Here is a 24,178-nt window from a genome sequence, read left to right on the forward strand (position 1 = left end):
AGTAATAATAATAATAGTAATAATAATAATAATAATAATACAATATATAACACAATGATATAATAGTATACAAAGATAATAAAATTATGATTCGAATGATATATATCCTGGGTGGTTATGGTTATGGAGAGTTTGATGGAATGAATACATCAAGTTGCACACCACCCCCCTATTCGCCCGTATACGCCTATATGGCATAATGCAACAGGGACAACTCTACTTTAACTGAAGTTGTAGCAGTTGTAGTGAACCGTGGCCCCAGTGGCTGTGGTGGGTATTGTTCGTAAACATCCGTTTACTTCCGTTTGTATTTGAACGGTATTTGAAAGCGGAAAGAAGTGTGTTTGAGTGAAAGTTGTATGTTGTTATTGTGGGTATTAATTCGATTATGTTTAAGTGGGATAATACGCTAGCAGCATTAGAAGATTTTCAAGCCGTTTTGATATGTAATGTATGGTAAGTTACAAGATTTGGACGCCAAGCGTGTTGGCATAGCTCTAGACCCTCTAGACTATTATTCGGGATGTACATGACCGATACACCGGCTATTCCGACTGCGGCATTTCATGGTTTACCTCACACTCCCAGACTGATGTTTGGATAGCACCTCATAACGACTGTGTATTTACAAGTCTTTTACAGTCCGTCATTCATTTGTACCCTTGGGCGCTATGTATTATTATTGCTTCTCAACCGCCGGGCGGCGGCCAGGTACTGGACCTAGGCATTAGTTATACAGGGCCCTCTTCATATAAAATAATAATTTACTGTGCCGCGTTCTCACAAAGGTTAGGAACCACTGGCCTAGATACTGACAGGATCGTAAAATAATCAGTAGTTAAATGACCTAGACAGTGCAATTGCCACCTTTCGTTGTAGTTCTGTGTGTTTATGCTTAAGATGGGGATTTTATTCGTTGTATATTTCATCGTAATGTCGGCTTCTTGGAATTCACAAAATATAAACATTTTTCTTGTTTTAATCTCAAATGGCAGAACATTTTCCCAAATGTATGCAATTAATCGTACTTATCGAAGAATTTTGTCACTAGCAAGGCATACAGTATGAGTATGTTATAGTTGATTGTACTCAAATGTTCCAACCTTTTTCAGTAATGTGCAGAGGTTTAATTTTACGTTATAACCCTGAAGTTCAATCTCTAACTTACATGGTATAAATGTTTCTTTAAGTTCTGTAATTTGAAATGTTTTATGACCGGTATTTGAATAAATATAAGGATAAATGTTTTCTGACTTCCAGTGTGACTTGTGAATAAATTAAAACATGTATAATTTAACAGAATTCAACTCTTGCTTTTTGTATCAGAATATTTTATATGATCAATGAAATAGGAATTGTTAAGTGTCTTGGTTGTTCCTTCAGAATGTAATTCAAGTTTTATATCTGGTATGTGTATGTATGCAGATAATGGAGAATTCATTTGGAAGTAATGTATAATTTTAAATTTTGTGCACTGGATATCAAGCATAAAGAGAAACTGTTATGCACGTAGACCGAACTCTGTTACTGAGAGTAGCCCTGTACTATTTGTAGTAAAAAGCAACTGAAAGTGTCTTTTTTTTTATTACTCTAGCAAGAAGATACCTAATGACCCAATGAATCACAACATATGTGGTCACTTTTTCTGCAAAGCTTGTGTAGGAAGTGATAAAAGTGATTGCCCTGTGTGTGGAGTTCCTTCTCTTTCTTTGAAGATCACATCTGATCAACTCATTGCAAGTCTGATTATGGGCTGGAGGAAAATATGCAATATTGTAGGATTCAAGAGGTAAGTATTAAATGTTCCTACTTCACAATTTCTAAAGAATATAGAATGATTTATGGTAATATGTATAGTGGCGATTGTCATTTACTGTAGAGATTATGCAGGAAATGCTAGATTTCATCATGTATGACATTTTCTTAGAAAGAGTACCGATCATTATATATGACACAGATGACTCTTGTAAGACAATAGAGCAGTTCTGTACACACCACAAGAAACAAAGAATTGGACTGTAAGGTTGTGGATTGGATTCAACTGGCGAAGGAGAGGTTCTATTGGCAAACTCTTGTGAACAGAGTAGTGGACCTTCAGATTTCACAGAATGCAGGGAATTTATTGACCAGCTGAATGACTATCTGTTTCTCAAGAAGTACTACGCTTCATGGACTTAGTTGTTGTTAGTAGCACTGATCTTCATGTCGTCATTAGTTTGTTAATATATCAGCAGCATATCCTTGATATGTGTTAACAGACATGGTGCGTCTTCAAACTTGTATCAAGGATGGTATGACAGATAAGCAGATCTGTGATTTTGCAGGCTCTCTGTTGCATAGTCCAATAATTTTCAATCTCCTCAATGCACTTAAACATACCGAACAAGAGCATTGTTAACTGTACATCATCTACATCACCCAAAAAATTGGTAACATTTCAGTTGCTGATTTTCTCAAAATCCACGGCTTGAGGTGATCCATTCTTCTACCTCAAAATATTCTATTCGCTATTCACCTGCTAGTCCAGCCACAGTTGAATAATTCCCATAGTTCATAAGGGGTGTAGATGTCTCATCATGCATGAGTAGGCTCCATTGTATGTGGCACAGTGTCACTGTCTTTATTCGCTTCTGTCTCAAAACTATTGAAGCCACCACATCTGCAGTTGAAGTAACATTATTAACTAACATAACATGCAAGTTAACTTTTTTCTTCTAGACTTTTAATGCTGAATAAGGGAGGAACTTGTAACCAACCTTTGTTCTGTTATAGGAAGACAGCCTTCCCCTTACAACTTGGAACACACTTTTGAGTTTTCAGAAAACCTGGTATGAACATCTCAAATTTTTAATACCCTACCGTCTATAATTCTCACATACTGACCACACAGACTCAACAAAGATTGACATTGCCACTACCATTAGTATTGTGTAGACACTAGGGTCCTGAAATTTGTGTGATAAGAGATCTTTAAAAAATGCATGCCTTCTAACAAAGTATTCTTTTGACGTGTAAGAAGAAATCATGGGGCTAAACTAAGTCTATATTTAAATTTATGCATTTGGAATTTAAATGGAGATAGATAATAAATGTTGCTATAAATTCTGTATGAAATACAAACCACTCCATCCAAACTACGTTAAAACTTATCTCCCTTACATGTTTCGGTCCTTACGGGCCATCTTCAGATGGAACATCATTACAAACTGGAAACTACCATCACAATAGGTGTTTTGATTTAAAATACATACATGATTTAACAATTTTAATATTTTTAACGTTTGACAATGTATATGATAGATACATATTTTAGTTATTTTAATATGAGGACAAGGCATGCAATGAACTAGTTTGGCGTGGATAAGTAAGCACCTGAAGATGGCATTATTATGCCGAAACATGTAGTGCAAGGGAGAGAAGGAGATAAATGAGTGTATGCACTGCAAGACGGTTTAAATAAATCATGGACTTAAATCAGTGCAACAGGATGCTAAAATATAACATTAAAATACATACACTTGTATCCTATAATGCACAGTACGCATGAAGTCAAACATTTCACAATCACAGCAGCTTCCTGGTGTTGTAAAGTTTTTAAAAGTTTCTAGACGTTATTTAAAAAAAACAGAATGAAACAAATCAAATTTATATGTATGAACCATTTTTCATGCATTGTCAATTACATACCTGGCTGTAGCGTGAAACTTTGGTATTGTGTTCGGTGAATTTAACATCTGCACTGTTGGAAATTATATTGTCACATATTTGGGGTTTGCCTGACTAATAATAATGGGTTCTGGATTTGATGATTGGGTTTATTGACACTTCTTTACAATTACAGTGAATTATAACAGCACACTTATTGAACTCCTAAACGATGATCTGTCTGATGAATGCTGTGTGAATAATCTCTGACCCCTTGAATGCATGATTGAACTCTCTTTTATAACTGCCACATGACTCAAGTATGAGTCACCTTGTAAAACAGTTAGTTGTCCTCTGTAATTTTGTTTGTTGTCACGGGTTTGTGTTGGCTAATATTTGTTGCTGCAGAAACAGGTGCTAGCAAACCGTTGCCTACCAAAAAGACTTCCACTTCTGCTGCTATTCCAGCTTTTAAGCAATGTTTACCTTAGCCGTTGCCTAGCAAATGATCATATACCATCACAATATATAAAAATGGATCACTAAATTAGATAATTTTTAATTTATAGCATTTAGTATCTCACCATGTTGAAGTTTTAGAAGGAAAGTAGATATCAAAAATTCATGCCAGAACTTACTGTTTGTATAATGTTATAACAGTTACATCACAGCTAGAACACTTTTATAAATGTAGGGAAAAAGACAAGTTTTTAGAATACCAGACAATGGACAAAGTCTGGAAACCAAGTAATTTTGAGTATTATACATAATCATCAGAACCCTTTAGAATCTACAAAGTAACTAGAATTGTTCCTGTATCTTATTGTAGTTACTGATATGTTTCAGTTGAATTGTAAATATAGGTAGAGTTATTTTATTAATCAGTCATGCTGTGGAAGAAGTCCCACCTACCACGACATGATCATCAGATCCTGTACTTAGATTAATCCTGTGGTACAATTAGTGTGAGATCTTTAACATTGCTGTGTTTACTGTCTGCAGCAATATCGATTGTTAGGATAATGAAATGGATCTGTGTGATACCAAATTACGTACCGGTGTATCAGATATTAAGAACAACTCTGGAAACAATTGCAGTGATACACAGAATAATGTGACTTCCAAGAGAATTTCTGATTCAGATCCTGAGAGAAGCAATTTAGCAGGAGAAGAACCAATTAAGAAAAAAAGAAAGAGCAGTAATATTATAGATCCTTGCATATCTGATACTCAGAAATCTTCAACTATTACGATTGTGAGAAAATCTCGGCCATTTCGAAACTCTGCAGCCAAAGACATAAATAAACGTAATGCAAAAGGAGAAACACGTCTACACGTTGCGTGCATAAAGGTTGGTTTATTGGTGTTATACATTATAAAATGACACATGCTTGTGTGTGAATATGTATATGGACAGTAGGACAGATTTATTGAATTAGAGAGTATTGCCTTCTGGGTTGTGATGCTGTATAGTCTTGTAGAAATTTGCCCACATTTTAGACAGACATATTGTTTCCCTCTTCATGGTTGAAGAATAAGACAAGCAGTTGCTGTTTGCATGACTTAATCTTCTACCCTGAAGATGGAGGTAGCATAATCCACTGCTTGTTTAACTTACTGTTCTACCATGAAGATGGAAGCAGTACATTCTTCTGAAATGCTGGTAGATTTCTATCAGACTATACAATGTATATCCTGGAAGATGGCACTTATAATAGTCACTGCCACGAAAACCTCAAATCTAACTTTTATTGACTTCCTTTCATGTTTCAATTCACCAACCTGCACAGAATTTAAATCTTCATCAATTCAGAATATTCCAGTTAAATATTCTGGCTAAAAATTAAATTGAGGCTTTATGTACTGTTTAATTTAATACCTTCAACAAAGTAGTATGCCTGATATATGTTTGTAGACTCAAGTAGACATATCTAGCATTTATGGCACATGCAACACTGTATGGACATGGCGTATTTCTGTCATGTCATTCAATCAAGCTCTCCTTTATCTGTAACTATAAAGCTTCAGAAAATTCATTACCCATATGGAGCAGAGGTAGGGGCACATGGTAGCGTAGTTGGTTGAGGCACTTTGCTACAAATCGGAAGGTCGTGGATTTAGTTCCCAATGAGGTAGATCCCCCCCCCAATTTACCTTGCAGGTTAGCAGCAATAGGTAAAAACAAATCAATGGGGCCAGACAGCATTTCTGGTGAAATGTTAAAACTGGGTGGGGAAGCCATGAAGCGCGATTATTGGATGTAACAATGAATAATGCCGCTATCCCAAGTGACTGGAAAAAAGCCGTTGTTGTTCCTATTTACAAAGGTAGTGATCGATCACAGGTGTCAAATTACAGACCCATCAGTTTAACCTCAGTAGTCTGCAAGCAAATGGAACACGTTATAGCATCTTACCTGAGGAAAATATGGGATAAAAAGGATTGGTTATTTGAGGGTCAGCATGGATTCAGGCCTGGATATTCATGTGAAAGTGAAGTAATCACATTTTGCCAGGACATTGCAGACTCACTGGATAAGGGAGGTAGGATAGACGCTATTATAATAGATTTTTCGAAGGCCTTTGATTTAGTTCCCCATGATCGGCTGCTTACGAAAATTGCGAACTCAGGAGTGGACTCGATGGTAGTTGTATGGATAAGGGAATTCCTTTGGCCCCATACACAGAGAGTTAGAGTAGGAGACAATTATCGGAAGAAGTCACTTAACATCAGGAGTACTGCAAGGAAGTGTACTTGGTCCACTACTGTTCCTCACATACGTAAATGATATTTGGAGAAATACTGGATCAACTATTAGACTTTTTGCAGACAGCTGTGTAATATATAGGAAAATTACAACTAATAAAGATACAAAAAAGTTGCAGATAGATCTGAACAGACTTGGGGAATGGGCGGCTGAAAATGCGATGATAAGTAATCCAAGTAAAGGTAAGGCAGTTTGTTTCACGAGGGCCCAAGTGATGGAGCCACAGAATTATTCATTAGGGGACACAGTAACTCCTGAAGCGAGCACTTGTAAATATCTGGGAATAATTTTACGCAGCGATCTAAGTTGGGCTGATCAAGTAAATTATACGGTGAAAAAAACCTGGAAGGCACTTCATTTTACAATGCATATTCTAAAAAAGGGAAATAGCATCACTAAATGTTTAGCCTACACATCTTTAGTGCATCTGATTCTGGAATATGGGGCAGCTTGCTGGGATCCTTACAGGGAGGGAAAGATAAATATGTTAGATCAGGTGCAAAATAAAGTGGCTAAATTTGTACATAATATGAACGCTTTGAACTGGGGAACCTTGACACAGCACAAGCACATGGCTCGCATATGCGCTGTCTTCAAAGCATACATGGAAGAACGGGCTTGGAAGACTGTAGGTAATAGATTACAAAGGCCATGCTATCTGAGCAGGGACGATCATGACAAGAAAATTAGGAGCAGAAAGCAACGGACAGATATCGGAAAATACTCCTTTGTAAATAGGACCATACAGATCTGGAACCAAAACTACCTTCAGATGCTTTAGGGACTCTCTCCAGCAAACCAAGTAATTTTAGGAAAAGGGTTAGGAAAGTGATAAATGAGGCAAAGTGAAGGTGGGGTGGAAATCAGCAAAAAAAAAATGCAGTGAAATGAAGTGAACAGTGTTAAGGATGAAAGGATTACACAAGTGTAGTAAAGAAAAATAAAGCAAAAATGAGAAAATGACATTATGCATTCATTACTGCCAATTTATTATACATTATGTTAATTTTCTACTAATGTTTGTGGCTGTGCTTTGTTTGAACATGTTTATGTGTGTTATTTGTCTCTTGTCTTATTGTAGTAATGAGTGTTATTTGTCTGTTGTTTTACTGTAAAAAAGGGAACAAGACTAGTATGTCAAACTACAGGCCAATTTCACTGCTAACTACTTTCTCTAAAGTACTTGAGAAAGTTATGCACAAGAGGTTGAGCCATGATTTTCAGAGTAACAATATACTAGTCCCAGAACAGTTTCGCTTTAGGAAAGGAATTTCTATCGAAAATGCAGCCTTTAAGTTAACAGACAGTGTGTTGAAATCTGTTAATCAAAAAATGCATGTTGGTGGAATATTCTGTGACTTAGCAAAGGCATTTGACTGTGTAAATCATGAAATTTTATTAACTAAATTACATTTTTTTTTGGCATTCAAGGAACAATGATAAGTTGGTTCAGATCCTACCTAACAGATAGAAAACAAAATATTGAAATAAAATCATCAAATTCAATCCAAAGTACCTACTCAAACTGGGGAATAATAAAACATGGAGTTCCACAGGGGTCAATTTTTGGGCCTTTGCTTTTCATAATTTATATAAATGACCTCCCTTCTACACTAAGGACCTCATCAATACCTATAATATTTGCAGATGACACAAGTGTTATAGTTTCTGGTGAAAATTTAGATGATTTCTGGTTGTTATCAAACAAGGTTCTTTCACAAATGAGTAAATGGTTTTCTGCAAACAAGTTGTCCCTGAACCTAGAAAAAACAAATGTAATAAAATTTATAACAAGAAGCTCACCACAATATCCATTAAACATAGGATATAATGATAAATATATAGAAGAGGGAGTAAACACAAAATTCCTTGGCTTGCAAATTGATAATCATTTAAACTGGAAAAACCACATTGAACAGTTGATTCCAAAGCTAAGTAGAACATGTTATGCAGTTAGATTCGTGTTACATATTAGTAACATTGACACTCTCAAATCAATCTTTTTTGCTTACTTTCATATGACAATAAAAAGGTATTTACATTGCAAAAGAAAATTGTTAGAATCATGATGGGTTTCAAATCCCATAATTCCTGTAGAGATATATTTAAGAGACTATAGATATTACTTTTCCTTATGTGTGTGTGTATATATATATTCATTAATGAACTTCATTACAAATAACATTTCAGACGAATGTGGATGTACTCAGTGTTAACACAAGACACAAACACTGTCTTCATAAACCAGTTGCTAACCTCTCATGCTTTCAAAAAAGCGCATATTATGCTGGGATCAACATTTTTAATATCCTGCCATCAGACCTCAAAGGTCTTATGAATGAAAAGGCATGATTTAAAATAGCACTGAAACGATACTTAAATACACATTCATTCTACTCAGTTGATGAATACCTGTTGTCTAGAAAATAACTTATGTATATTTAAATAGCCTTGTGTGTAGTCACTGTGTATTCTTGGTTTCTCTTGTGTGAGAACTCCATTGGGACTGTACATATGTTTTGTATTTATATGACATATTCCACATCCTACGTCATTTTGACTTACTTTGGATCCATGGAATGCAATGCAGTGTAATGTAATGTAGTAATGTGTGCTCTTTGTCTGTTGTCTTATTGTAGTACCACTGCCACCTGGTGAAAACCCATTTGCAGTTAAATAAAAAAAACAAGCACAATAATAATAATAATAATAATAATCCTTTCACCTGCAAGATGGCTCTGGGGTTGACTCAGTCTCTAACAGAAATGAGTACCAGGAATCTTCCTGTGGAGTAAAGGGTCGCCAGCACGTAAGGCTGACAACCTGACCACCATCTGTGGACTGATTGTCTAGAAAATGTAGGAGCCTTGACATCTCACAACCCTATGGGCCTTCATGGCCTGTTATAGGGATAGCTTTAAGTTTTTTATGGAGCAGAGGTAAGGTTCCCAGGCTAGCCAGTAAACTGGAGGCAGTGTTGTACACTGGTGTTCATTAGGTTCTTTGTTTGAATCTTGGCTGGAACACAGGCTATCCTGACTGAGATCTTTTGTGATTTCCTTTGTTCCTCCAGCCAGATGTTGGCATAGTACCTCAATTAGGTCATGGCTGGTTCCTTCCAAATTCCAATTCATTTGTCCTACTGTCTGATGGTGTATACTGAGTGTTACAAAATAGCCCCCACCCAAAAAAAAATGCTGTAGAATGGTATCAAATATATTGTAGTTCACTGAAGTTTTACATAAATATACTTGGATTTTTTCTTATCTTTGAGAGTTGTCTGTATAGACTAGTATATTTTCATATTTACTGTCATACACCTCTTTGGCTTCTTATCTGTAGGGAAAACTTGAAGATGTGAAGGCTCTCCTTGTAGATGGAACAAATCCTAACACTAAGGACTATGCAGGTTGGACACCTCTGGTAAGGTTCTTCTTACATTCTTCCTCACTGTAATTTATGTTCCTGTGTACTTCATTTATATCAGAAAATTGTTGCATAATACTTTCCATTATTCAGAATGTAATTTAACAGTATTTAAAAAAGGAACATACTATTTTGGAATCGAAGTTTTTAATAATCTTCCTTTAGCATAAAGAACTTAGCTCATAATATGAAACAATTTAGATTTGCTTTAAAAAAAAATTCTACTCTTAAATTCATTTTACTCATTGGAGGAATATTTTAACTTCAATATTAATTAACGATCTTGGTCTGTTATACGCTTGATGCGTAGTAGTATATTTTTATGTTTCATTTTGTAGTCTTGTATCATATTAGTATGTTGCATTCTTTTATGTATATATTTTATAACTGTTTTAATGATTTACTCATTGTGATTTGTCTTAGATAATATGTGTAATTGTAAGTTTTGAGGTTTTCACGGTGATGACTATGAAGAAAGATCCAAGAAGACGACTTTCTTAATATGTGTAATTGTTATGGATTAAGTATATTTAATTTTTATTTATACAATTGATGGGATTTGTCCTGTTGTCTTTGACTATTTCTATATCTGCTGCTCTTCCAGCCACATAAGGATCCATGGAATGTAAATAAATGGATGATTGAGTGAATGAATGATGTATTCTGTTTAAATTTGCAATGCTGATCAGCTATAGCTGTCACTGGTAAAGAAAGCAGAGGCAAATAGTCTTTTTTTTTTTTTCATTCCTTAAGCCAGATAGGACTTGTGATATGTTTATGCATGTTCATGTATATATTCCCCACAATAAATTTTTAACCAAAAGTCAGATTTTTATAGAAGATTTTGTGGGAATCACACTCTTAGAGATCATTCCAGCCATATAATTCTAATTCACATGGAATGGATAATGTGATGATAACAGATGTGCAGTCTCTAAGGTGTAAAGTAACATGACCTTGAATTCTTGTTTGAAATGGTTCTTTCTAGAATGTGGAACTTTTGGTCACTTTTTAATATAGTGTAAAATAACATGACAGCCACTGAAATTCTTTATTAGCTTTTTGTTGGTAATCACTGTTGAACCATTGAAGCGAAGTGTGTGAAATCTGATATGGTGATAAGTCATACAAGACAGTTTAATCAGAGAATAGTGATACTAAATTCATATCTCAGATAAATCACATTATGCAAGGACAGTGAATATATCACAGTGTGTTTGCTTGCCAGTTGTGTTTACAGCTGACTTCGTTGCTATATTTATTCATGGTCAGCAGCTCTAGTGCTTGTCGGAGGGCCTTGTTTACTGTCTTCTCCCCTCCCAGCAGCAGCTGAATCTTTATATCGACATCTCGTATTCCGTTTACGAATGCTTTTCCTGCCTCTCTTCCTATGTGGTCTGCAGGTAGATTGGGGTAGGCACGAAGGGCAAGCACTAGAGCTGCAGGCGGTACTGGTAGCAGCTAGACCTCACAATGATTCGAACTCAAGACATCATTATTTTAAAGAGGGATTAATATTATTTACTGAAAGTGAGACACTCTTTACACAATGTAAATATTGAATTGGTGGCCCCAGTGCTGTATTTAGTTCAGAATGACAGAATATTGACTATCCATGAGCTTCCTGAAGAGCTGTAAATTTCTAATAGTTCATGCCAGGTGATATTAACAAAATAGTTTGGGTTTCAACAATGTTGTCTCACGACCTCTGATGTAAGAGTAACACTTATTAGTCTCTTCTTAGATATACTGGCACGTGTTCTTTTCAAATTTTCCATGCAAAATATGAGCTTATTGTTATGACTTCTAAGCTAAACAACAGTTATGGAGTTCCAAAGTTAGCCTCTTCATGGTTCTGGGCATGACCAAGTAAAGAAGATAAGACATTATGCTGCTGTTTTTATGAGTTATATTTGGTGGCACACAATTGCAGAAGTAACAACAAATAAAATGTGTATTACAAATGCAGTGGTATTGTTTCAGCATGAAGCTGTGCATCATGGTTTTGTTGAAATAGCAGAACTTCTGCTGAAATATGGTGCAATGGTGAATGTGCCTGGTTATAATAATATCACACCTCTTCATGAAGCAGTGCTGAACAACAAATTGGGAGCAGTAAAATTGTTATTAATGTATGGTGCTGATGTTGAAGCCCGTGATGTTAATGGAATGACACCCAGGTATGTAATTATTAAATCTATATCTGGCTATCATACGAAGGGGGACCCAAAAATAACCGGAAACGTCCTGTTGCGCGCACATGCTTTGTAGTTACGAGTTGTGCTGCTAGGTGGTGTTAGCTGGGGGTCTCCCGCGACTGTTAGTGAGCTGGTGTCAGTCTGAGTTAAGTGGTTTGTCTGTGGTGCTCTGTTGTGTGCGTTCCTGTTTCAACCCTTTGGCGATTAGTGAGATGGCCGACCAGAAGGAACAAAGAGTGTGCATGAAATTTTGCTTTCTGTTAGGGAAAACTGCAGCCGAGACTGTTGGGATGCTTCGGCAAGCCTTTAATGATGATGCTTTGGGGAAATCACAGGTCTACGAGTGCTTTTCCCGTTTCAAATCTGGCAACATGTCAACAGAAGACATGCCACGCCCCGGGCGTCCTTCGACAGGAAGAAATGACGAAAACATTGCCAAAATCAAACGTGCAATTGATGAAGATCGTTGAAAAACCATTGACCAACTTTCTGAGGAAACAAACATCTCATGGAGCACGGTCCAGCGAATTTTAACTGAAGGTTTGCATATGAGACGGGTGTCTGCAAAATTTGTTCCTCGCTTGCTCGGAGATGACCAAAGAGAAAACCGCGTGAATGTTTGCCGCGACTTGAAGAGTGAAGTGCAGAACGATCCAGAATTTCTTAAAAGAATTGTACCTTCTGGTCGGCCATCTCACTAATCGCCAAAGGGTTGAAACAGGAATGCACACAACAGAGCACCACAGACAAACCACTTAACTCAGACTGACGCCAGCTCACTAACAGTCACGGGAGACCCCTAGCTAACACCACCTAGCAGCACAACTTCTAACTACAAAGCATGCGCGCGCAACAGGTCGTTTCCGGTTATTTTTGGGGCCCCTCCCTCGTATGCTTAGTTGTGTTATTCCTGTATTTGTATTGAAAGGAATCAACTGTCATGCATTCTGTCTTGCATCAAAATGTTATTGGCTTATGGAAGAAGGAATTGGGAACAAATTTTTGTCATTCCCAAATACTTCCAGGATATGATGTATTTATTTGTTTATAATTTATTTTACAGTGCTGTCTCTCTTACATTTCTGTCATATCTACTCATAGATTATGTAGTGTTGAATTGTAGGGTGGTTTCTTAAATGATGAATTAGAGGTTATTTGGAAGAAAAAATTAGTGGCCCAATTGAGATACTATGCTGGTAATTGGTCGTGAGTGTTACCACTGTGCGAGTGTGCTTGGTCATTAGATCTAAATAGTTGTGTAACAATGTTACTGTCGAACAAAGATATATTTAAATGTTTAGTCTGATGAAATAATATGGCATTGTGAAGTATAAGATCGTTCAGTTTATAAATTATGTATTTATTGCATTTATTGAAGACTAACAAAATTCAGCTTAATTCCTCCAACTGGTTCTAAGAAACCCTTTATCCATTTTATCTTTGTATACTGAGGTTTCACTGTAATTATGCACATGTTTTTAATGTACATATATTAATCCACAGATATTTTGTCTTTCAATTTCATTTAATACTCAGTCTGTACATATTCTGGTAACAGGAATAATTGCAAGACAGAGGAGATGGAGACAGTTTTGAATTCAGGAGTGAGTGTTTCAGTTATAAAACCACTGACTGAGACAAAAGCGCAAAATCTGGATCTTGGTCAGATAATTCTTTTTGGATGTAGGCTTAATAAGGAGCAGCATAAACAGCTCATGACTCTGACACAACAATTGAAAATCAAGATGAAGCAGTCTTATTCGTAAGTAGTGTTTTCTATACTTTATTGTACTCTTTTTGGACTTAATGACTTATGAATAATCATATCTATTTTGGTATCTAGAACATATATATGCTGAGTTATGTGTGAATTACAATTGAGATCCAGTGAAATTGTCTTATATCAAACATTTCAGAGACCGTCTCCATCTTCATCATCAGAGGTTAATGTGTTATGATCACATGTATATTTCACCAATATGGTATGCTTTTGGCTGTCCCAGCACGTACCACTGAGGAAATGGGATGGGGTTAGATGGGCATTGGTGTCCTGTCCCAGTGCAGGCCATTATCATCACAATTGATATTGCTTGTTATAGATCGTTCAGTGTTTTTCATGGCTTTCCCTTGGTTAATTTTGTCTGCAGCCAGGCACCATGAAAAGCTTCTAAAGAGAGAGTCCTACACACTGACAGCTTCAATAGGGATGCAGGGTTCACTCTAAACCAAGGGTCTCCGAACTACGGCCTGCAGGCCACATCTGGCCGGCGATGTGATTTTATCCGGCCCGCAAAAATTGTGCAGAAATGCGCCAATTGAACTAATTTTCCAGTGAGTACTGGTAAATGTGATTCCGACCTTATTGACCTGACATATTATACTGCAGTTCGATGGCTTAGCTGTGGAAAGGTTCTTTTGTGCTTCTTTCAGCTCAGGAATGAAATTGATATATTTCTTACCAAGAAAAACCATCACGAACCACTTTTATCAGATACTGAGTGGCTTTGGAAATTAGCATTTTTTGCTGATCTGGTGAACCATATGAACCATTTGAATTTAAAGTTGCAGGGTGAAAATAACTTAGTCTGTGATTTATTTGCACTTATTAAGGCATTCAGAGCAAAGTTGATACTTCTGGAAAGCCAAGTGAAAAATTGTAACTTCGTTCATATGCTATACTGTGCAGAGTTGCATAAAAAGGACAAAGCAGAATTTCCTTCCTCGTTTGCAAATTTAGTCATTTCAGAGTTGAAGGAACAATTTCTGAAGCGAATTCCTGATTTGGATTCCAGTGCTCAGGAAATTAGATTGTTTCCAAATCTGTTTGACTGTGATGCTGCAGATGTCCCAAGTCAAATTCAAATGGAAATTATTGAACTTCAGGAAAATTATCATATTAAAGACAAATACAGGGAAGGAAATTTGATCGAATTTTATAAATTTCTGAACTCTGAGCAATTTCCAAATTTAAAGAAATTTGCTTGTAAATTTATGTTCATTTTTGGGACGACATCTGTGTGAACGAACTTTATCCCAGATGAAGTACATCAAGTCAAAATACAGGGCAAATTTATCCAATGAACATTTAAAGTCGCTACTTGTGATTAGCGTTTCAAAATTTGAACCTCAATTTAATCAGATTTTAAGAATGCAAAAAGAGATCCATCATTCCATTAATTGTTTTATTGTAATTTGTGATGAAAATATGAGCATTTGCTGCTACTGTCTGTTGTCATTAATATACAATAATTTATTCTCACATAATTTGTATTTAGTTTATGAAATTCTGTGCTTTCAATAAAACTCATATACCTAGAGTTATTAATTTCTCATTTTATCCAGCCCGTTGAAAGTGCTGAATTACCTAATGTGGCCCACGGTTCGAAAAGTTTGGAGACCCCTGCTCTAAACCATTCATGATAACTGATCTCAAATGTGGTTAAACAATGGAGATCTATCAAAAGCATTGTAACAAAGGACTAATGACAAGCAACGTTGACTGCAATGACACTTCACCCACTTTTCCCTCACTGGAATTTTCTGGTACAGAAGAGAGCATAATTTTAATGATGTTCAGCCCTGAGATTCGTTACTTCATCACCTGATGATGTAGACAAAGACAGTCTCCATAACATTGGATACGAACTCCATATTCACATGGATGATTGCCCAAGAAGACATCATTCTGTATGGTCACAGTGAAAGCTTCAAATTGTTTAATTTTGAGAAGTACACAGAAGTTCATGTACTCGTAGTTCTGCATGCACCTTTTTTTTTTTCTTATCTGTTCTTAAAATGAAATATGAACACATTTTAGCACAACACCTCAATTCCAAATGTCATAAAAATTCATTCAGCATTTCTCGCATTGGTACATGTGGATGGACAGAAAATCATAGTGAAGCTTTGAAACACAAAGAATTGAAAATTTGCCAGAAATGTTTCATTGTTCATGTACATACTTGATTTTTGTTTTGTACCTCTTTTAAGTAAGCAGTAATTGAGTGATTTTTTTATCAAAATATTGCCTTTATGTTTTTGTTGTTTCTGTTTTTGAATGAAAGAATGAAAGATGTGTGTTAAATATAAAACACATTGACTTAAAAGAGTATTTATAAAATGTCTTTGTTAAGAACCTGTGGCTTTTGGATTTCACATGTTGCATAAAGAATCCCAAATTCGGATTTATGAAACCATCCATAATTTGTAAGAAATTAGTCCAGATAGTTACTATGCCATATTTATGCTTTCTGGCTGACATATAAAGTGACATGTTCAAAGTTTTATCATATTACAAAATAATTTTGTCTCGCAAGGGTATTTAATCAGCTGGAGTGGCAGGCTGGTCATCTACATAAGGAAGTAAAAAATTATCCGTACTCTTGTTTTTCCAATTTATATACACAAAAGTAGGGGTTGAACAAGTACATCATTTTTCTACATAGTCTCCTTCCTTTTCGATGCGGTCCACAAGCTTGCATATCCCCTCCAAGAAGAAGGTTTTCAGTTGGTCATGCAACCATTTATGCACCGCTTCCTCCACTTCTTTGTCCATAGAAAATCAGTGACCTCATAAAGCATCTTTGAGCGGTCCAAAAGGATGATAGTTAGAAGGGGCGAGATCTGTACTGTAGGCAGGGTGTTCCAGCACCTTGAAACCCAAATGGTTAATGGTTTCAATGGTCTGGCCAGCCATGTTTGGGCATGCATTGTCATGCAACAACAACAATACTTTCTTCTACAATAGGCCTCAGCGTTTGGTGCAAATTGCTGGCTTCAGATTGTTGGCCAGCAACTCACTGTAACTTGCACTGTATACCATTTTTTCCATGTAGTCTTCCAGTATATGCCCTTTTGAGTCCCAAAAAACTGTTAGCATCACCTTTCCTGTGGAAGATTGAGTCTTAAATTTCTTGTCCGGCCTCTTTTAAATTTCTCGATCCACTCATACACACTTCTACACGGTAGAGCACTGTCCCTGTATTATGCTGAAAGCCTCCGATGAATTTCAGCCCTTGACACACTTTCCAACCAGAGAAATCAGATCACTGTTCTTTGTTCCTCCTTGGTGCACACTGCAAGCGGAGCGGCCATGTTTACACTGTCACAGGATCAAGGAAAATGACCTGATCAAGGTCAAACTTCGATCATGTGACCACAGTAGTACCAACTCTAAGCATGCATGCACAGAAGGCAGTGTGACAAACCTAAATACCTATCTAGAAATTTTACATAAACATTTTTATGTATGTTTAGTTAATTACAGATGTAGTAATAATGCAGAATTTCAAGGATTTATCTGACAATTTTCAGGCATTTTGGTTTATTTATTTATTTATTTATTTATTCACTTCACATCCATGGATACATGACATAGGACAAGTCAAAACACTCTATAATCGAATATAATGATACAATAAGACAATACAATGATACAATAATAGAATAATAAGAACAATATAATTTTATACTAATATAATAATTAAATGATGAGCACTATATTTATCAGTCACAACACATCAAATTTGAGAATAGATTAACAACATGTTTCGGCTATTTAGCCTATTTAACCTATTTGGCAGGGGAAACTGAAGTACTCGGAGGAAACCTGCCCCAGCGCCAGTTTGTTATCACAAATCCCACTTGTTCAAATCACAGTGGTGGGAAGCCAGCGACTAATCACTCAAGCTCTGGCGCAGCCTGTAAATTGATGTTGGAGAGTATGGTCATCTGTCGTTATCCGGGTAGTTCCAGCCAACACCTCCTGCTATCCTGTTCTCTGCAAGAGTAAAAAAACAAAACAGAGCAGAAGGTATTCCCACATATATGTTATTGTAAAGATGTAAGTCATTTATTCATTAAGTATATGATAACTAGTAATTATGATTTGATTTATCCCCAACCACGAAAAAGTCTTCTACCCTATAAAAACAATGATCCAGCAAGAATGTTTTCAGAGTCTTTTTGAATTTGTGTAGTACTGGTATCTCTTTAATATATTGTGGTAACTGATTAAACATCCGACATCCTATATTACTAAAGTTGTTTTTGCATAAACTCGTATTACATGGTACTGTATATAGGTTATCCTTTCTCCTTGTATTGTATGAGTGTATTTCGGAATTGATTGAGTAAGCACTTAAATTTGCCTTTATGTAAACCAACACTTCATATATATATAGGCATGGTAAGGGTAATATATGTAACAGTTTAAAATATTGTTTGCAACTAACAGTTTTCGGGATTTGTATCATGATTCTAATAGCTCTTTTTTGTAGCTTAAAGATCACTTTTGCTTCTCCTGAATTACCCCAGAATATCAATCCGTATATTAACATAGATTGAAAATACGCATAATATAAAGTACGAACAGTCTCTGGCCCAGCTACTCTACTGATTATTCTTAGGGCAAAACATATTTTACAAAGTTTATTTGCTAGCTGTTGAGTATGTGTACGCCACTTTAGATTTTTATCCATCCAAACTCCTAGGAACTTTGTATAATCTATATAACTAATGACTGTATCATTAAGCTTTATTAGAGGGTATTCAGTTTGTATTTTTTGGGGTTGATGAAATGATATTGCTACTGTTTTTTCTTTATTAATAATTAACTTGTTCCTTTCAAACCAGTCTGTGAGTGTATTTATTGTTTTATTTATTTTTCTTTGAGCATCACTAGCATTTTTTGCTGCTAAAAATATGCTAGTATCATCAGCAAAAAGCGTTGGTCTTCCTTCTTTAATGCTGGTTTCTAAATCATTGATATAGATCAAAAACAAAACTGGTCCAAGCACAGAACCCTGTGGAACTCCATATTTTATGTGTCTTTTTTGCGATAGACAACTAGTTAAATCATTAGTTTCTATACATCTATATGCTATCTCAACTCTTTGTTCTCTATTTTCTAGATATGATTGAAACCATTTCAGTGCAACCCCTCTTATTCCCATTCTTGACATTTTCCTAATGTACTAATGAAAAGTATGCAAAGAAAGAGATCACTAAGTTCTGTAATTATTAATTTATCATTTTTACTGACCTCTGTGGATGAAAAAGCTTGAAGGAAAGATAGCAGGCATTATGTAATTAAGTATTTCAATATGTCTTATAAATGGGAATGTTTTCAGATCTGTGGTAACTCACATTTTAGTGCCAACAGATGCAAACAATGCATGCTCCATAGACACTGATGTTATGCAAGGAATTCTCCAGGGCAAATGGATTGTTAGCTGCAATTGTGAGTATGTTCCCTGTTCCAAAAATATGCTTTGACATTTATGAAGCAGGTTAAAATTGTGTGGAATTATTGTTTCATACAATTCAGTAGTCTGTCTGTTTCATTCAAAACACTGAAGTGCTGCACAAAATATCAAAAGAGTCAAGTGAATAGCATTCTTGCTTTGAAATTGGGAGGTCCCAGGTTCAAATCTTAGCCTAGAATCCAACTATCCTGACAGGAGTTTGTGAATTCCCTAAGCCCTTCTAGGCAAAGGCTAGGATAGTACCTCAAATTACACCATGGCCACTTCCTTCCATATCTTCTTCAGTTCATTCTGTCATTCTGCATTTTACAATCTGAGCCCTTGAGGATGTCATTAAATAAACCAGAAATAAGTAAGTGAAGCTGCTGTGTGGTGGTCTCAGCCCATTTCCCCCCCAGGGCATTGAGTTTAATGGGAAGGTTCTTTTAATTTTACTACATTCTTTTTATTTAATTCCCTTAGTGGGGGGTGGAGTCCAACTGGGTCCACTCAGCACGGCAGCCACTGATTGGCCTATTGTAACCTGCCCCGGGTGATCATGATGAATGAGAATTTGGTGGAATGAAGATTGGCAGGGGAAACCTAAGTACTCAGAGAAAACTTGCCCCAGTGCCACTTTGTCCACCACAAATCCCACTTGACCAGACCCGAGATCGAACCTGGGCTGCCGCAGTGGTTACTACATCTTACTATGCCAGCGGAACAAAATGTTGCTGTAATGGTGTGGGGCAACATTTGCTTTTATAAGGTCCAACCTTCTTAGTGTTTATGCAGTGATCAGTAGTATACTGGCATGGAACTGCACCTCTCAATTTTTGTACATCTTTGTTGAGAGGTAATTTCTGAAGCAACTTCGTTATCAAATGGGGAAGTTTCATAGACATAAACTGCGACCAACGTGTGGCCATCATATGAATATATTGTGTCATATAGACCTATTGCTAAGCAGTGACTGTGTAAACAGCAGTAATTGATAGGTAATGCCCGCAACATACACAGACACGATGAGAAAAACAGGGTTATGCAACCCGTTTCTAAGAAACAGCTCAGTAAACACATTCCCATGGAAACAAATGTGCACACAATAGAGGAACGGTGTTTTTGATGTGGTCCACATTGAGGAGTTATCTCAAAGATAATTAAGTTGACCAATTCATTTAAGTGAAGTGAAATGGTTGATGAGTGAGACTTCAGTTGAGGGTTGGCAGTTGAGTTGAGCTCAACAAGAGAGACTTTGAAGAGATGGCACTATAGTGAGTTGGCAGTTGATATGAGTTTAGTTGTGGGATACTCGCCAGACAGTAACAATATGAGGACAGAAACTGGAGAATCTCCACTGTTAGAAGCCGTTGCTAGGGAAGACACACCAGGCTGGAAAAAAAAACTTAGCAGGTGCTGTGGTGAGCTGTGAATTGTAGAGATTAGCAGTGGTGCTGTAATTAGTTGTAGTTCTGAGCGTTGTATATAAGTGGTCAATAAAACCATAACCTGTCTATAGTCACACCCACAAAACATGACAATATATAATGCAGTTGCATAGTAGTATCACTGAACTGAAGTTATGTGCAAAAAGAAATGTAAGAAATTATATCCTTTATAGTTTAAGAATATTATCTCTTGAGATCTGTAGATTATATTCCAGTGTAAAGTTAATGTTTGTTGGATTCTATAATATGATTACATTGGGTTTAATATTAAAATCATATATGTGAATGTACTTAAGTATGTGACCTCCTTTGAAGGTATATCATATATGAGTATGGTTTTCACAGTTTCTTTGCAGTGCTGAGGGGCTTGAATTGAGGTAATTTAAAATAAGACCAAAATCAGGAATGTTACTAGTCTGTTTTTATTTATTCTGTCAGTAAAATAAGTAGTTACAATGTAGGCTCCTTAAGTAACCAGGTTTCCATTATGCTGTGTACTATGCACTGAACTACATAACCATGGCGAACTCACCACATACTCTTTTGAATTACCAGACTAAAATGCTGTGAGAACTCCAGCCAGGATGTCTGACCTGTCAGTTGCTGTGAATCTTCATAAATTTAATGGCTCCAGTCTTGCAATGTAAGATTTTGCTTTTTCTTAATTTGTTCCTGGCAGTACTTTTGTTTAATTGTCTTAATAATTTATAGGGCTGAGTTCATGTTTGGAAATGGGCAAGGTGATACATCCTGAAGAGTTTGAAGTAAGAGGAACGAGTCATTTTCCTAACAGTGATGCCCCGAAAAGAGGAAGGATGAATGCAGAAAAGCAGGTTATTAATTCCAAATTTAACTATAAGTATGTTTAGGTCATATGTCTGTAATGTAAAGTTTTCTCTCCTCACTTTCCTACCTTCCTGTTTTGTCCAGTCTTGTTCTGTTTTGCAGTCTGGTATTTATTAGTCATCACCAGGCAGTATGATGGTTCGTAAATACCAGTAATAAAGGAGATGTATGATATCGAAACCTAAGTGGGAACAATTCAGTATATGAACATTGATTAATAGTTAACTGTGTATTAAAAATGTATAATGTCACATTCGTTCATGGAATGCTAATGCCAAAGTCAGGCAACTTATCCTTCTTAAAGAAAATCGTCTTCTGGGTTTAGGCACCGTGTATTCTTCGTTTTGGCCAAAACGAAGAATACACGGTGCCTAAACCCAGAAGACGACTTTCTTTAAGAAGGATAAGTTGCCTGACTTTGGCATTAGCATTCCATGAACGAATGTGACATTATACATTTTTAATACACAGTTAACTATTAATCAATGTTCATATACTGAATTGTTCCCACTTAGGTTTCGATATCATACATCTCCTTTATTACTGGTATTTACGAACCATCATACTGCCTGGTGATGACTAATAAATACCAGACTGCAAAACAGAACAAGACTGGACAAAACAGGAAGGTAGGAAAGTGAGGAGAGAAAACTTTACATTACAGACATATGACCTAAACATACTTATAGTTAAATTTGGAATTAATAACCTGCTTTTCTGCATTCATCCTTCCTCTTTTCGGGGCATCACTGTTAGGAAAATGACTCGTTCCTCTTACTTCAAACTCTTCAGGATGTATCACCTTGCCCATTTCCAAACATGAACTCAGCCCTATAAATTATTAAGACAATTAAACNAATAGAGTAAGACAAAAAGCAGTACGACAGTCTGAAAATGGAAAAGATGATGGTAATAATCCTCATATGCAGCCTTTGTTGAATAAGATGTTAAGATGTGGAAAATCTTTGTATGCAAAATGGCATTTGACCATTTTAATAGCTCATGGAAAATAATAGGATACCAGTAGTTCAGTGAACTGTGTTTTTCTGCTACATAATTTTCCCATGTATACTTCATCACGTGGGGGCACGTGGTAGCGTAGTTGGTTGAGGCACTATGCTACAAGCCGGAAGGTCATGGGATCGAATCCCAACGAGGTGGATTTTTTCAATTTATCTAATCCTTCCAGCCGCACTATGGTCCTGGCGTTGATTCAGCCTCTAACAGAAATGAGTACCTGGAATATTCTTGGGGGTAATGGGTGGCCGGCACGTAAAGCTGACAACCTTACCGCCATCTATGAGCCAATTGTCTAGAAAATGTGGAAACTTCGACATCTCACAACCCTACGGGCCTACACGGCCTGTTACAGGGATACCTTTACTTTTTTTACTTTTATACTTCATCACATATTTCACTGCACCAATTTTTGTACAGAAATCCCCAACGACAGATTATCCAAAATATTCTCTTCCACATATTGTATGGTCATCTTTCATGAGCTGTATGATGCCAGAATTCTGTAATGCCCAGAACATGGGCAGCACTATGCTTTTATGACCAAGGGGATTTAACAAATATCGAGTTTGTGAAGCCAGTAAAAATATGTATGTTCAAAAGTAATATATTTTCTGCAGACAAAACTATAACATATAGTTATGACATTCATTAATACCGATCTCATTAGAATCTTAATGTATTGGTTGATTTTATTATGTAGGTTTGAAACTGGATATTTGCAATCCTTCTTATCATTCCCATTTCTTGGCCCATGAAGCATTTTTTTTTGTCACATCTATGCTTCCATTATCCTTGAAAGTATATTGATGTACTAGAATAGTTTACCTGGTTTTTTGAATACAGTAGAACCCTTGTTTAAGGTCTCCCCTGAGACTAGTGGATTTAAACTCTGGACTGAAGAAAATCTGAAATGTAGATGATATATCACTGATATTATTGACTTAGGATTGTTGAAATTGTGCATTAAATGAAGAAAAACTAAAATTGAGGAATGCTAAATGAGGGTTCCACTATAATATTTATGGAACCTTTGTACTGACAACAGAGGTACTGTTTCAGCTTCCAGGTCTCTTCAATGGGTGCCACATCTATTTGGCTGGTGTTGGAGCTACGTATACATTTGACAATAGCAGGCTAACCAAAACAGATGTAGTGACATTAATCCGAAGTGGGAATGGATTGGTGTTGTCAAGGGAACCTGACCCAGAAAGCATTCCATCAGGGGAACGCACTGTTCCTTACCATGCAGCACACAATGGTTCATTAGCAAAATGTTCACATTATGTCATATACAGGTCAGGTAGAAATGAACCCAAACTAAAGTACAATATGGCCCATATAAAATCTTTGTCAGTCCAGTGGTTATTTGATTGTATGGAAAGTTTCAGTTTAAGGGAACCAGTGTAGTGTATATAAATTACATTTCAAATTGAAAATGAACAATAATAAAACTGATTGTTTGTTTGTTTTCTGTTACATAAATATTACCTTAACATTTATACTAAAATTTTTTAGGACATTGAGAAGCCACCAGTATAGTAAAGTTAATAGATGTGAGACTTTTTTAATCCACTCGGGTCTTTA

General features: G+C 36.2%; 1 protein-coding gene across 2 annotated transcripts; it reads left to right on the forward strand.

Annotated features, from left to right (window-relative positions):
- Nucleotides 1–228: 228 nt before the first annotated feature.
- LOC111873735 (BRCA1-associated RING domain protein 1) lies at nt 229–24,058 on the forward strand. Of its 2 annotated transcripts, none has more exons than XM_023868676.2 (9): nt 229–270; nt 1,595–1,789; nt 4,648–4,996; nt 9,755–9,835; nt 11,822–12,018; nt 13,595–13,798; nt 19,167–19,276; nt 21,440–21,561; nt 23,654–24,058. In XM_023868676.2, the coding sequence occupies exons 3-9, from the start codon at nt 4,673–4,675 to the stop codon at nt 23,999–24,001; spliced, it is 1,386 nt and encodes a 461-aa protein (XP_023724444.1). In that variant the 5' UTR covers nt 229–270; nt 1,595–1,789; nt 4,648–4,672; the 3' UTR covers nt 24,002–24,058. The 2 variants fall into 2 exon arrangements, with proteins under 2 accessions (XP_023724444.1, XP_023724443.1); XM_023868675.2 differs by lacking the exon at nt 229–270 and adding an exon at nt 277–456.
- The last annotated feature ends 120 nt before the right edge of the window (nt 24,059–24,178 follow it).

This window comes from Cryptotermes secundus, unplaced genomic scaffold (genome assembly GCF_002891405.2).
Source record: "Cryptotermes secundus unplaced genomic scaffold, Csec_1.0 scaffold142, whole genome shotgun sequence".
NCBI lineage: Eukaryota > Metazoa > Arthropoda > Insecta > Blattodea > Kalotermitidae > Cryptotermes > Cryptotermes secundus.

Coding starts and splice junctions, on each gene's coding strand:
- LOC111873735 (XM_023868676.2), top strand. CDS start 4,673: ATGGATCTGTGTGATACCAAATTACGTACCGGTGTATCAGATATTAAG. Junction 12,019..13,594: donor GTTAATGGAATGACACCCAG/GTATGTAATTAT, acceptor TTCTGGTAACAG/GAATAATTGCAAGACAGAGG. Junction 21,562..23,653: donor GGATGAATGCAGAAAAGCAG/GTTATTAATTCC, acceptor GTACTGTTTCAG/CTTCCAGGTCTCTTCAATGG.